Consider the following 16,389-nt stretch of genomic DNA (forward strand, 5'->3'; position numbering starts at 1 on the left):
TAGATACTCCTTTTGGTTGCGTTTAAACATCAAACATTGGCCCAAGATAATAATGACCATTAAACATTTAAAATATTTAACTTTAGAAGTTTATTTGGCAGTCAAATGCTCATAGTTTTCTCTTCATTAGCCCATTGATGTTGCTGTAGTCCCGCTGAATGCCACAATTGGACTTGAAGTCAAAGACTCGCAGATTGTGATCGGTGGCCACAAACATATATTGGCTATCACAGGCTAGGCTGTACACGGGCGATAGACCATTGTGCTGCCGCGTTCGGCCCGGGAAGTATAGTTGAACATATTTCTGCATTCTTATGTCGTAGAGGTTGACTCGTGCATGTCTGTTGGTGCCGACCAGCGCCGCATACAGTCCATCGTACTCCAGTGAATAAAAGGAACAGTCGAACGGATCCTCCCAAATTGCCACATCGCGATCAATGCGACGATCAAACATCCGAAACGTCGTATCAAAGTTGGCCGTGAAAATAACATGGTCATCTTTCATTTTTAGGTCGTAAATGGATCTTGTGTTGGAGTTGAATACCAATTCCTCGCCACTGTTAAGAAATAATTTGATAACAATTTGTAGAAAAAAAAATTTTTTTAAGAAATCTGCATACACATTAAAATTAAATTTTAAATACCAAAATGCTATAAGCCAATCATTCTTCTGTTAAAACATGTATGAAACATTTTATGTCGAAAGCTAGTATTTCCTTTATCATGAGGAACTACTGTAAAATTTGCCTAGCTTTGTACTAGTGAAAACCCATTAAAGTTCCTCCAAAACTATATCAATTAAACTAAACTAAACTTGACTAAATGAAGATTACTATAGCCTACTTTCATAGGAATACTTGGTATGCATAGGTACACCATAGTTTATGCATAGGTATACCATAGTTTAAGGTTACCTTTCCACGTGGACGGCCCTCAGGGCCCGGCGTCCTTCGTCCGTGTAGAGACCCCCATAAAGCCACTGGCCGTCTGAACTCAGTTCTAAGGCCTTAAAGGCATGCGGCAGCTTCATCACCATGTCGAAGTGCGTCAGTCCGAACTCCTGGGATCGCTGCCATAGTTTGCAGCAGTTATCGGTGCTGGTGGCGTACAGATCTTTGACAAAGTCCACGCAGTACAGATACTCGTTGGCCGGATGCATCCTCTGTTCCGTGATGCCATTCTCGTCGTAGTGGAAGCACGATCCACATACTCGTCCCGCGAATATGGTGTCCTCTTTCTTAACGAAATCGGAGATGTCGCTGTGGGTGGACGTGCTGATCTCCTCCTCGAATCGACGGAGCAGGGCATCGCAGCTGGAGCGCCGGTACTTCCGCAGATAGCCCGCATGGGTAATGTACAGGGCGTCCGCCTCCAGGCACAGTTTCGTGGGGAACATTTGGGCATGATGGAAGTAGGGGCGTTCGAAGTAGGTTCCATTAACCCAGTTCTTTGACACCTGGATGCGATCATAGTTGCTCAAGCGGGTTCGGTTTCTGGAGCAGGATTCAAAGGGGTGTTGTTAACTGGCGACCATCCTCTATATCTCATCACCTACCTCTGCTCGATTCTCGGGCTATCCCGGTGGCCACAGAGCAGCAAGTCAATGGACTGTGAGTAGTAAATGTAGTTGTCTATTATGTTCGCCAAAAATCGGTTGGCCAAGCTCAGGCAAAGGAGATCCCCCTCTGAGCAGTATTCAAAAATATGCAGCAGACAGTCGACGGTGAGATCTGTCAGCTTTAAAAGCTGATCATGCATCTTCCTTCAAGTACTTGATAATTTAAGGTTTTGAGATAACATTCATTTTGTCAAATCAAAATGTCCATTGGGAATGGCAAACCGTCGATTTCCGCTGCAAAACCGATAGTTCTCTATCGATTTTTTATTTTTTTAGGCGTATTTTCCAACACTTTAACTTTACCGTTAAATTTGAAAATAGTTAATAAGTAAATATAAATGATTATTGACTCACGTAGAACTCGACCGCTCTGACTCGTGCGAGTAATGAGGCAAAATTTTCAAAACATATCTTTCTTTTTTATGAAAAAATTTGGTGTTTGAAAATGGTAATTAATCATTACCATTGGTAATTAATCATTAAGCTTTGCATTCTTAATAATTAAATAATTTAATTAAAGACAACTTAATTAAGTAACATTCTTGGAAAAATGTTCATGTATTCTTCAATTTAAATTGTGGTGAAACCTTCAATTAAACAAGGCTAAACTTAACGGAGAAAAGTATAAACTGCCTAAAATGAATTTGTATCTTTACAAACGAATTCATGTAACGCAGGTGGTGTACACTAAAAAGATTCGCATCGATTGATGTAACCCGACTGAAATACCCCAAAATAAATAGACAGGAACTGCACATTTTGGGGACAGAAATCTAAAATACACAATTGTACGCACAAATGTGCCATGCGTATGCGCACGACCACGTACTTATACGTTTGCAACAATTTAAAGTTATTTAGAACACTGTTTCCGCAATTAGGCACGAAACTGACGAGATTTTTGCGCTAAATACCTTAACTGAGCATTTGATTGACTTGAAATAGCGTACATACTGTCTGATCTGTCTAGAAAGTTTACCATGTCTTGCTTGGAACTTATTTACGGCTTTACCTATAAAAGTACTGCAAATTAGTGCATACAATCTTATTACTCCTGGACTGATTTAGAAAAACCAGATAAAAATGGTAAGTAAAGATTTACAATTTCGCATTACCTCTTAGGTAGTAAAATATGTAAACATAATATAATCATGCAAATATTCACTTTATGCAAGATAAGGCAGACGGGAAAAACGAATTCTTAATCAGAACAAAAAGTATACCGGAAATCTTGAGAATAGACAAGAAGTCATAACAAAGAAAAGTGTAACGGCTATTTTTGGGTCAGGGAAAGTAGCGTAGCTGTCACTGTTCAGGTCTACTTTATGGTCCCCAAGGCACTTAAACCATTAGAACCTTAAAAGTGAATTTTTAACTGGGCTAGACGCTTTTATCTAGTACACCTTTGTACTTTCTATTTAACATACTTATTTTGTATTATGACCCCCTATTTGGGGGTTCTTAAAAAATACTTTAATGTGTCAAACATTATCTGAAAAAAATAGAATCGTGATTTTCATGTTAGTACAGAATGCGAATATTCTGGATCGTTCGTTCCGTTCTATAAGACCAGTTAAAGTCTTATCAAACTGAAAATGACAATTGGTTTTACCTTTCATATTACAAAGATCTCATAAGGTCGAAGTTTCAAATACCCATTCTTAATTCTATTTATTATTTAAAAAGTTTTTAAGGATATATAGCACGTTCATATCAAAAAGTAAGTTTTTTATTAGGCGAAAATTTACCAAGAGTTAAATAAGATAAGATTACATGATATGATATTTATGCTATATTTAAGAAAAAGTTATATGGTCTTAAGAATCAAAAAATCCATATGAGCATACGTATAGGGATGTAGACGTATTCAAATGGTTATCTCTCCCAAAATTGGTAATTTCCAATGGGTATTTTCCGGTCGGTTCTAGAGAAACCGCTCGTATCTAGGAAAAGTTCATGCGTGGCACTGAGCTCCAAAAATTGATAGTCACAATCTGAAGGTGACGTCGTCGTCAGCAGTTTTCGCGTTTTGCGCAGTTCTCGTTCTCTCGTCGGCAATTTCATAATCTGAACAAAGTGCTCGGCCCCAGGTAAAAATGCTCGAGAACACAACACACAGCACACAGACGAAGAAATCGGGGCATACATGCGAAGCCCCCGTCACGTCGGCACATCAGATGACAGTCGTGGGACCTCCGCATTCGCAGCTATTCACAATATTAGTTTATTGCTATTGTAGAGCAAAGTCACAAATATTTCCGTAGCCAAAGTCACGTTCGCCAGCCTGATAACTTGAAGTCTCTTGGTTGCATTATCAACTTGGGAATTACTTAGTAATTGAGAATCTCGCAGCTGATATTCTCATATTCCACTCTCAGAATTCTCTCGATTATTTGCAATTCTAAATGGGCGTGAAACATCTATTTATCTCCTAACAAAACAAATAGATTAGACTTGAATAACAAAGTTGAATTTAGGGTTTGTTTTGATATTTTGGCAAAAGTATTTATCTGATTCTAATCAAATGTTGAATGTTGTTTTAGTAAACAAAATGACGCATTAATGCTCGAAAGATCTTGGTTCCTGACTCATTGTTTTCATCTCTTGTAGCATTCCAGTTCGTCGGAATTCAGAATCCATAACAACAGTTTTGTTTGATAACTATATGTTCTGACACACAATAAAATTATGAAATTCCACATAATTAAAGTTATTATGGTACCTTTAAAATATATTTATAGAGTAAATAAATAGTTCCCCAAAACCCAAAAAAGGAAAAAATCACTACCTTTAGTAGTTCGAATTATTCTTGGTGAGATCAAATTTCAATGTATTATGTTTTTTTTCACGATTTTCACTTACAAGATTTTAATAGTAGAAGAAGCGTAATACAGAAGTATTAAATAATAAATAACAATTTGCATTCGTTGCATTTTTTTTAACATGGAAACTAATGTGTTTTAAAGCCCAAAAACAAATCAGGGCGACTGTCCTTTGATAAGATCAACAGTTGCAAAAAAATTAAAATGTTAAATGTATTGTACATAGGTAGGTTTTAGGAAGAATCGGTTGCAGAGGAGGCTGCGGAGCGGCGCGATTCTTGAACGGATCGGGGCCGCAGCGCGATTGGAAGGCAGTGAGTTCTTGTGTGTCTAAGAGAGTGTCTAAGCGAGGCTTTAAGTCTTTGTTGGCAGTACCACCTGCAGGATGACGACGTGGAACGCAGTCGGAGTCGGCGCGACCAGGAAGGCCAGGATGTCCACAGTGTCATATCACCCGATATGTCCTATCCCGGCGGCTAATCAGCCGGCATTCAGCCGGATGTAGCCAACGCGCCAGCGTGTCCCAGAGAGTAACCCGTGGGTGGGTGAAAACACGAGCCCCAATCAACCCATGTCGACGTCCGTGTCTGGTTCGGGTTCCGTGGAAAGCCCGTTGGCATTCTGGGCCATCTGGAGTGCGGTGCGAGTGTAGTCCAGCGGCTCCACGCCGATGTCCTCGTACTCGTGCTTGTTGCCCAGCGGACAGAGTCCGCCCTCCTCCTCGTCCATCGCATCGGCGTCTGCGCCTTCGGCCTCCTCCTCCGCATCGCTCCAATCCTCGGCAACCTCCACGTTGACGGGCAGGTACATGTGGAAGGGACGCTGCTCCCGCAGCCACGGTGTCAGAAAGATGTGGCTGGCGGTCATGCGTTCCGTGAAATCCTTCCGCAGCAGCGACAGCAAGAGCCAGCGCACCGACTTGGAAAGCGTCATGGGTATCTGGACGTTGCCGTGCCGGATCACCGTGATGAGGTGGCAGTTGGCCTTCTCGTAAAACGGATACTGACCCACCAGCATCGTGTAGAGGATCACTCCCAGCGACCACATGTCCGCCGGCTTGCCCTTGTACGTCGGCTGGGGACAAAGTAATTCCGGAGCGGTGTACAGTGGGCAGCCGATCTTGTCGCTTAGGGTGTCATCATCGCCGTCGAGGATCATTGAGCCCTCCAGTGATTCATACTGAAGTTTAGTTCTGTAATGGGGAAGAACAAAAATTCCAATAAAAATATGCCTTTTGGTTTAATATAATATTTTTGTCTTTATTTTAATTTATCGTAAAGTTAGAATCTATATACAGGTTTCTTCTATTCATAAAGTTTTCAGTAAGTGTGTTCTAAAAGCGATAATATTTTTTTTCGAACAGAATGGGGTAAGTATAATTTACAAGCTGATAAGCAGATAGTCTTCACAATTTGGTAACGCCAACATTGTTACCAAATAAGTTGTGAAGACACTGAAGAACAAATCAGTATCAAAAGACTGACAACACCTTGAGTTGGCATTGCCATATTATTCTGATCGCAACTGTACCCCATACATCAGACCTCGGCGTTGAGCTCTACATCATGTGCAATCCCTGGGGCTTGCATAACCCCCGAATTTGTGGGGCCATTAGCTAGCGCAATATCGAAGAGACTTGAATCGATCGGCCACGGCGTTTCAGTTGTAGTTGTCGTTGTCGTTGGCGTTGGCGTGTTGACAAGTCAAAAGGCGAATTGGCCGAGAGAGCATTGTGATTTGAGTTGAGTTGAGTTGAGCTGTGTTAAGTTGGGTTGGTGACGAAAGCGCAGCTTGCGACCCCCGGACACCCATGAGCGAGTGCCTCCGCCCCTGCACTCCCCCCTCCAGTGGCCCACTCCATTGACATTGGCCCACATTCGAATGCAAAAAGTACAAAAGTAACGAAAACGCCTGCAAACACACACACCGCGAATAGAGCCAAAAGAGAGTCAGCTGTGCTGTGCTTTGCTGTGAGTGAGTGAAGTGACGTATCGCAACTTGTTGCTGCAACGACGCTTCTGCTGGGATCCGAACACTACATTATGCTTCCCATTCGGGGGCTACGGGGCAACGGGGCTACGAGGGGGGTTCCAATAGCCAACCGAAAGATATACAAACACACGGTCGCCGTGGTCTGGTATCCAAACATCCAAAGAGCCAAACACAAAGCAGGCCGAAAAAAAAACCTCGAGCTGACCCTGAACAAAAACAAGCTTTGAAACGCGCCTCGTCACAAATTACAGTGTACACTGTAGAAAACTTATTACCTTCAACTTGATATCAACAGGTGAGAAATAAATATCAAATTGACATTTGTAATATTTTTGGGGGAAAAAAGAATTGAATAATTTAATAATGACTATTTGAAGATCCATCCTTTTATTGACTAGAATCTTTATAATTAATCGTCATTAAGATAATCTTCATTATGATTTCTTGGTAAATTTTAGGTTTATTTATAGTTTTCTAAAACCTCTTTTATTTGATTAGTTATCAATCAACATATAAATATTTTTAAGACCAAGTCAATTTGTGGCAAATAAAATATCACTTTGTGATACTTTTTAAGATCAAGGCTCTTTATGAATCAATGAAAATGTAATAAAAATGTTTCTGTGCACGGAATACAAGTTAAGATGGTGAAGTGGAGAATAGTTACAGCTGACGACCTCGATGTGAGAAAAAGAGAGGCTTTGAAGAGCGTCTTGGGGGCGGCGAATGGACGATCTCCTTCTCTCTTTGGCACAAATTAAACGTGCGATAGAGGTTAAAAAAATCAAAAACGAAATACGGAAAACCGGCGGCAGATAAGTGCTCAAACACCTTGGAAGTATTTATGTACAGGCGAGCACATAAAATAAAAGTATAAGGCACAGATTTACATGCATAAATACGCGTTTGTATATAGGCACTGGCATATACATAAATGCGTTAAAAATACAGAAGATCAGAGTCAGGGCCACTCACCGCATTGTGACCTTAAAAATTCGGTTCGTTGTTTGGATGTGCATGTGTGCGCCCCTTTTGGATATGGATATGAAATGATATACACACGCCTATGTACCCAGTACTTATCTGTACAGCGCTTTTCGAATGGGAATGAGCGCTAATAATCGCAGCGCATTTAAATCGCATTGAACACTTGTTGTTTATTTCTCGCCAAGGTGAGAGAGGTATACTAGATAGAGATCTATGGGTTTCTTCCTTCCGCCGTTTTTGCACTTGGCACAGAACGGCGAAATGACGAAAAAATCGGCAGATATTTCGCTAATTGTAAAACATACGGAATCGAACAATTGTTCACGTCAATTCCTGCTGATGTCAGTAAAAAGCAATGATAATAAGAACGAGCGACGGCGCGTTCTCAATTCATTCGTAGTTATTAGCATTTGTGAAAATACATTTCGAATTGATGTGAGGCGAGGTGGTGCGAATATTTCATCAGACACTGTAATCTGTACGTTCCTCTCTCAGTCACTATAAAAACCGAGAGAACACTGTAGAAGGTGGCCTACACCACCAATCGTCACCCCCCACCCACATTGCAAATGCTATGTTGTACAATTCTTGAAATGTGGCAATAATGCTAGCTTCCAAAACGTGTAATGAAAACGGGTGGCCCAACATTTTCGCCATCACTGTGTAGCACATTGGCCCTTGTGTGTATGTACACAGGTACACTAGAGGTCAAAACTACAGAGCCAATTTGTTATCTGCTAAGATATGGGTTTCATGGTTTATGCATAACAAAATTTGGTTCAATTAAAAAAAAAAAAATTAATTTATATTCATTTGTTGATATTAAAATTGTAAGAAAGTTATAAAACATAATGACCAATGCAATATTTTTTAAATTTTAAAAATTTAGTTTGATAACAGAATAAATACATGTTTTTTACAAGTTTTAAAAATATTGAACTAATTAAAATTTAAGCATTTACAATCATATAATCTAACAAGCTGTTTAAATTTTAGAATTTTATAAAATAAATAAATAAAACTATAGTTACTAAGATCATAGTTCTGTCACAGAACATTTAATATTTGTTGGTATTTTCGGAACTACAATTTGCCCCTGAGCTGTGCATACACTCGTACGCTTTTCGTTCATGTGGTTTGTCAGTATAATTGTTTTTGTTGGCCTATTGGTGATTCGATTGCAACACTTGTTAAATGTTCAATGTTACCCACAACGACGGCGCCAGCAACAACAGCAACAACAACATTGCGGGCCAATAACAAGAGCAACAATTGTGGCACCACCAACACACGACCACAAACAAGATATCTCGCTCATAACGAGTTTCCATCGAATTGCAAAATAAAGCGACTAGCCATATGCAATTGAGTTGCTATAAGGCATACATATGGCATATGGATATAGGTTTTTTGAAGGTGTCACCGGGACCGGGGACGCAACTCACCTGGCCTCGTCGATGAAGTAGAATCGCTTGAGCTTGAGGTCCCTGAGGATAATCCCATTGCGGTGGCACACCTGGACGGTTTGGCAGATCTGATGGAATATGGCTCGCGCCTCCGTTTCGCACAGTCGCTTCTCGTGGCGGATATAGGTGTGCAGATTTTCGTACACTCCGGCCACTCCGCCCGTGGAGTCCCTCTCCTGCGGAACCGGGGCAATGAGTATGTAGGTGCGATCCTTGGACAGCGGCACTATGTCATGCACGGGTCGGATCAACGAGTGACCGTAGATGGTGCTCCTGCGCAGCTCCTCATCCTGCTGCTGCAGTTGAAAATAGGCCCGCTGCACCTTATGGAGCGGCTCGTTGACAATCCTGCAGAGAAACTGCTCCCCAGTAAAGATGTCCATGCAGCGCAGATTGGAGGCGGTGAGATCGACCAGGTGGCGATACGACGCGGGCGTCTTGGCGGCCACGGCGGCCGATATGTGACTAGGCTGGGCACTGATCAGATAACGCTTTTCGATCAGCTTGACGGGTTGCTGATCCGTGGGTTCCGCAGCAATTCCTAGGGCCAAAAGGTCACAGGCACCGCCCGGAGTCAATAGCTTCTCGCGGATGGTCTGCAGCATCTTGGCATTGGGAAATTCCTTTTTGGGCGTGAACAGACCAAGTACAGTGGTGTCCTCCTGATTGGAGCTCATGCTGCTGCTGCTGGAGGTGGACGCGACTGTTGGCGAGGCCGGTGAATAGTTGACTATTTTGTTGGTTGCCGCAGACGCTGTTCTGCTATTTTGGCTGCTACTGTTATCCATGCTTGCTTGTTTACCACTTAACTTTATCACAGTTCTTGCTCTCGCTACGTCTTCTTCTTCTCTAATTCTTCTTCTTTTCTTGTTACTTTTGTTATTCCTCTTTTGCTTGGCTGTACTTAGCTGTTAATTGTTTTGACATTTGGCGACGCGCCGTTTAGTATACGATTAATTCCGATATAAACTTTCGATTAAGGTTTAGGCTACTTGGTTAGTTTGGCCATATGCAATGCGGGTACTCGCTGACGAAATGCGGCGATTTTAAAACAAATCGAACACTAAATTCGCGAAACGACACGAAACGCGACCGTCTACTCCGCAGTTTGAATTTGAAATGTGACCGAAAACTGTGACTCGCGTGGCTGGAAGAAGCACAGCGCAAGGAGAATGGGAAAATACAACGGCGCTCTCGTGCGCTCTCTCGCTCGCTCTCACTTTACCGATCTGTTTCCGTCTCGCTCGCTCAAGCAATATTGAGTTGAGAATGCGGATGGATGGGAGAGGAAAAGAGTGATAGAGAGGGAGAGGAAAGGCCGAGAGCAACGTTATTTTTCAAAATGTAAATGGACGGGAAGAGGGAGAGCCACAGCATCGTTATTTTTGAAAACATTGCGTTGAACGCCGAAATTCCCATTCCCGACGACTGAATTCGAAAAACCTCGCTGTACGAACACTATCTTTACAGCAACCCTTAAAACTTGTACGATTTTCATATTAATCTGCGCACTAATAAAACGTGGCAACAACTTAGTTAGATAGAGGGTTAATAAACTTTAGCATGAAATTTAAAATTATAAGGCCAAATATAAGTACAGTCAACTCGATTTTGTATTTAGTTTTAATAGGTATTGAGAGCAGAAATGCCCTATGATGCGGGTATGACCTAGACTACAGCAACCAAAAACTTAAAGAGTAGACAAAATTTTGAATTTCATATCAAAGCCTTAGAAATTCTCAACACTATTCCCAAATGAGCGTCTTCTGGGTAAATTTTCTTTGAAATATAATATATACAATTATTTCTTTATCTTAAAACTATGGAAGGAGCACGGGCTTCATAAAAGTAGGCTACTTCGTTGGATTATAGTCTTGGCGTTAAGGAACATTTTTCAACATACCGTTAAAATTATATGTCAATCATGGATATATAGAAATTCAAGGATGATGGATCTTTCGAGTTTATTCTCAAAAAAATATATGTATCAGAAAAATACATACAATTTAAATATAAATACAAAAATCAGATTGCGTATGATCTGTGCCTGCTCGACTTATACTACCCGTATTATACAAGTTTTTAAATTCTTTCTCCAAATGTATTTAAATAATAAAATGAGCCCTACAATCTTATGGATCCACCAAATCGATCATCGAATTTCTTCCTGTGCGTGATCATTACACATTTTTGTGTGTATGTGTTGCTGTTTGTCTTCGCAGTGCAGACAATTTCATGATTTTTGCAGCTGTCCCAAAACGAGGATCACTGGGCTACGCAGGAATTACGACAACGACAGAAGGTAGTGATCAGAGGAGATCTTCGAGGAGCAGGTAAGAACCACCGAGCGGCATTATGTCGCAGGTAGATTTCTATGTCAGCTGCACTATTCCACCCCTAAGCACTATATTCCGCCATATAGTGCATTGGTGCAGGGCTGTACATGCGGTGCAGTTGCAGCTGGCGCAAGGTGATTTCCCACTGAAGACATCCGTCTGGTCCTTGGTCTGAGAATACACAGGCACACAAATGCGCTCAAAATAGTAGCACCAGCATGAGCAATTAATATGACCTTTTTCTATATCTGTCAAATTATTCCAGAAAATAATTTCGAGAAGTCAGTAATTGTACATTTAAAATTTAAATTAAAAAAAATTTTATTTAAATTTAAAAGTACTAAAACACTTTAGATTTTTTTATGGAGGCATTATTTAAGTTCGTGTAACATAAATAATTAATAAATACAAAATACATTTTTCTACATTTAAATCTAACGGCTTGTGTTTTCAATTTTTAAATTTTGCGTATGATTTTCCCCTGATGCTAATATTTTAACTGCAGGTGTACACACAATGTATTTTGGGCATTGGTTTTTATCAATGCGTTTTCCACCGAGCCCTTCGATTGAATTCTTAATAATGTAACGCTCATTTTTAAACGCAACGTCCGTTTCATTTTCTTCTTCTTTCCACAACGTAGCCGATAAATACGAATGAGAAAATCGCGAGCAGAACAAACAAAACTTCGTCTCTGTCTCTCTTTCTTTTTTCGCCGTCCCTTTCCACATTTTTGCATCTGTTTCTTCAAAAAGAAGATTTAAACGAGAATTATACTGGTACCGTGACACCAATTCAACCGAAAAAGGAGTTAAATTATATGGGTAACGATATCAGGCAGTAATTATAAAATATATTGTTTAAAACAGAAATACTTTCGTGTACGTATGGCTTATTTATATGCAAGATTTTTATTGCCTCGTTCTGGTCACTGCTCTTATTTATACGATTAAGAAGGCATGAACATTTTGATATGAAAATATATGTATATACAGGAAATATAGTCTATAGAAATAGTCACGTACACATGTGTATATATGAGTGTAACTGAATGGAAACAATTTTTTCCAATAAATCATATTTGAGTTTCACCAAGGCTCGCAATGATGATTAATTTTTGACCGCAGGCTTATAGGGCAAATTATATTTCTAAGAAATTGGAAGTAAAGACCAAACGGTTGCGTCAAAAAATTACAAAAGAATTTACCTAAAACTAAAATAAAAAGTGCATGTCGTACTTAAAAAAAACACAATATATTTTTCATAGATAGGGAAGTACTTTTGAACTTATTAAAAATCACTTAATTTTTAGCTAAATAAAGTATATTTCCCAAAAATATTATTCTTATCATTTATTGTAAACAACAAATTATAAAAGACAATATTAAATTTTGTTGTAACTGAAACACGATCCAACCATATTCACATGAACAGATTACTTCAATTTCACCAGTCTATTGTACGATTTCACCAGACTGTATAAAACAACTGCACTCAAAACAAATAAACTAAATACAAGTTTATGAAATTATTTGTACCGTAGAGTCTCTTTGACCCACTGTGCTTAAAGCCCCACCAAGAATACGTTACATTTTAAATTTAAATTCGAAATACTGATTCGGTTGAGATATCTTAGGAAAGCGGTTACTTTTTTACGAGACTCGCGGCGAACGAAATGGATGTAGCTTTGCTAAAATTTCCGCATGCCTTTTGTTGTTGTCTGAGTGAGCGGGTATTTTGTTGTTGCCATGCTGGCATGAAATCTAGATTTCTCTCCCCATATTAAAGTCGCCAAACTGAATGCGTCATCGGCTGCGTCATCAATTCGGGATGACGACGCTTCGCGATTCCGTATCCCAAATTCCCCTTCCTGATTCTCCACTTGAAGCCCCCGTCACAACGAACGACATTCCCTGAACAACCAACCACACGTAAACTTGAATATCTTGTATACCGGTGGGCAGGATTTTTTTTATTATACACTCACTTCGAAGTTTCAGATTCGCACGAAATTATGGAAGGTGAAGTTCTCGAAGTGAGTGGTGTTTTGGATGGGAAATGCATGATGCATGGCGATGATTTGGCATTTATAAAAAAATGTAGATTAAGCTGTTGCACGTGATAAGCACACCGATTACACTTGCAAAGGAACCTAAGTAGAAACAAATTTTAAGTCATACAAGTAATTAAACAAACAAAAAATATGATTAAAAGTAAACAAAAAATATAAAAGACTGAATGGTATCATAAATTAGAAGTAAGCATATTCACAAAATTATGAAACTCAATCACATGTTTTTATTAAAGCTGATAGTAGTCATGAGTATATTCAAAGCCACGAAATTCTTATCTATAAATTGTAAGATAATTATATCTACATAAATAAGTAAAAACGTATAAAAATAATAAAATTTAAAAAACTGGTAAGCGAAATGAATCAGTTATTTTTTTTAAGACGGGAATCATATCAAAAATTAGCTGATCGGTGTAAATACAATTTACGAACGGTAAATCGAATCGGGCATCACAGAAGATACACTCTCACTCTTTCGAGCGTGCAGTATACAACACAACACAACACAACACAACAGGTTGTCGGCGGTGTTTGGAGAAAGTGCTTATTGCCAACAATAATATCAGGTGCAATGACCACATACCTAGGCGGTGGTTGGTTCGAAAAAAGTGTATAAATTGTCATGGAAACGCGACGCTCTGTGGACGGCAAAACATGCAAGGGAACTTGATCTGATTAAAACTTTTAGGGGAATTTTCCGACGAAATGATTTACTGTGAACATACTTAAAAGCCAAAAAAAAGCCAAAGCTTATCCAACATTAGACAAGCTGCTTAACCACTGTTAATAGAAATCATTAAAACTTTCTTTTTACTACAAAGAGAAACAAAACCATGTAATGAGTAATGCCATTGAACTTTATTTTAGTTGTGCGGGCACAGAACAACATTGATATTTGTTCCATTCAAGATGAACTATTTCCCGATGTAAGTTTGCTTCGAAAACAAAACATTTTTCACATCGAAATTGTATTTTTTGTAGTCTTAAAGATACCATTCAGTTTGAAGGACACAAGCATGGGTTCAAATACAGCAAACACTTTCCCGGTCACACGCATTTATGCGTAGGTGGTGAAAATTGCTGCCCTTTTCTGGGTTTTAGTTCTTCCCAGATGCATTTCCCAGATGCCAGCATGCCGAGGATTAGGCATTGTCCAAAATATTTGTATGAAAGAGATACCCCGTCGAAATAGTATTGATGTTTTCTCGCACACATGCTTGGAAATATTATTACCAGTCACGGCGTGGGAACCGTAGCAAAAATCTCCCAGGATCCATATAGAATATTGCCATTTCTGGACGTAAAGGTTGGTAATTTGCGACACATTTATAATACGGGTGGCACCGGCATTTCCCAGGTGAAAATGATTTCTTCAGCCCAAATAGCGGCTACCCTGCATTTCATATTACAGATCTCTTGGCAAAAAAAAATTGTTTGTCATGGAAAATGAATTTTTGAAGAAAAAATTAACCCCTTATTCTCAACTCGGACACAAAAGAAAGTGAGGTACAGACTGCAGAACACCATTAACCCTGTCAACCCCTATATGACAATTGTTTGAGCTATCAAAAGGATATTTTTCAATAAAATATTATCCAAAATAGTTTCATTAAGAATACCCTTTCTTGAGAGGTTGGTTTGATATGCATATGTGCTTTTCCTGGCTTTCCGGAAACCCATTCTGAAAGGGTAAAACAATTTCACAGTTTTTCCACACCAAAGTAAAGCCGATCCACATTTATGAATGAAAAGTATTCTTAATATTATCTATATGGGGTGGGTTTCGACTGGATTTTTGTCAAGTTTTCTCATTTTTCACTATAGATTCAAACGAACTTTGGCCCTTTTCCCCAATTTTGTAATTGCGCCGTTTATTTGCCCATTGTATTTTCTCGCGACCCTGTTTCACCCGGGATGAGCCCTGTCCATTGTTCTTTTGTGACACTAAACTAGCTGGAAAACCTCTTTTTTTATATTGTCATCATTGTTACACTTTTTTACAAAAAAAAAAACTTGAAAATTTTAAAGAAAAGATATGCGCAATAAACGATAATATAATCATGCAATCAGAAATCTAATAAAGTTTGTTTATTTTTTTCATATTTTTTGTTGAACGTTAATTAAATTTGCCTAAAAGTTTGCTCCGTATGGTTTCTATCAAAGTTAAAGCAATCTTTTGAGATTCACGGTATATCTGTTGCTGTACCGCAGCAGTTAATCCAAAAACAAGTTTTTTACACGAAAATTTCAGTCTTTGAAACGACTAATCCAGCATCCCTTAATGAAATTCTACGCTTCTACGCACTAAATACAGCCTGCAGTGGTCCAAAAGGACCTATAAATGATCCTGTGCACCAACACCACCACCTGCTTCCTGTGGCTGATGCTGAGATTCCCAGATATCCTTGCAGCTGAACATATGCGCCTACGCTTCTTATTAGGGAGGGTTATCTGCCTGTAGGAGTTTTGGATTTAAGGACGCCTTCGAAGGACCTAAAAAATGAAATAAACTGTACACGAGCAGAGAAAAAAGAACAAAAAATGAAGGTAATCTATTTACTGACTGATATTTTCGGTAGAAATTTTATTTATTTAGCTAAAAATTCTAATTTTTTTTTGGGTTTTATTATATTAATCAGAAAATAGAAATAATTTTTAAACGAAAAAAGTTTTTATGCTGTAAACCGTTGTCCAAATGGTTTTTATAATTCCGTAATTCCATAATTCCGAACAGAACGGCTGCAAATGAGTGATATTTTTAAGCAAGTTAATGTCGCTTACAATATATAAGATTCAAAAATCAATAAAAATAAAAAAAACATGATCATTGCGGATTTGAAAAAAATAATTTCAATAGCAACCAAATAACGTAGTTTAATTTCTTATGCGGCTATTAAAATTGGATGATTTTTTCTTAACAAAAAAAAAAAAAACAAAAATAATGATTATTATCGGTCCCTGTAATATTCTTATGAAATTTCTATCTGACCTGTGATTTAAGATGTCACCAAAACATATTTTGGTATTCCCTGACCTTGACCTTGACCTTGAGTTCTTGAGAATATTTTTAACTCGCATTCTGCGCTTAGGTATT

At 39.0% G+C, this 16,389-nt stretch overlaps 2 protein-coding genes across 2 annotated transcripts; both read right to left on the reverse strand.

Moving 5' to 3' along the window:
- Nucleotides 1–75: 75 nt before the first annotated feature.
- LOC108142596 (F-box/WD repeat-containing protein 4) lies at nt 76–1,839 on the reverse strand. The gene is made up of 3 exons (XM_017266563.2): nt 1,556–1,839; nt 915–1,493; nt 76–557 (listed from the first exon to the last, which is right to left on the reverse strand). Exons 1-3 carry the CDS (start codon nt 1,756–1,758, stop codon nt 110–112), a joined length of 1,230 nt encoding a protein of 409 aa, XP_017122052.1. The 5' UTR covers nt 1,759–1,839; the 3' UTR covers nt 76–109.
- A 2,582-nt stretch (nt 1,840–4,421) lies between these two features.
- Nucleotides 4,422–10,009, reverse strand: LOC108142688 (tribbles). The gene is made up of 2 exons (XM_017266696.2): nt 8,865–10,009; nt 4,422–5,632 (listed from the first exon to the last, which is right to left on the reverse strand). Exons 1-2 carry the CDS (start codon nt 9,671–9,673, stop codon nt 5,005–5,007), a joined length of 1,437 nt encoding a protein of 478 aa, XP_017122185.1. The 5' UTR covers nt 9,674–10,009; the 3' UTR covers nt 4,422–5,004.
- Nucleotides 10,010–16,389: the final 6,380 nt, after the last annotated feature.

This window comes from Drosophila elegans, unplaced genomic scaffold (genome assembly GCF_018152505.1).
Source record: "Drosophila elegans isolate 14027-0461.03 unplaced genomic scaffold, ASM1815250v1 contig_208, whole genome shotgun sequence".
In the NCBI taxonomy this organism is placed as follows: Eukaryota; Metazoa; Arthropoda; class Insecta; order Diptera; family Drosophilidae; genus Drosophila; species Drosophila elegans.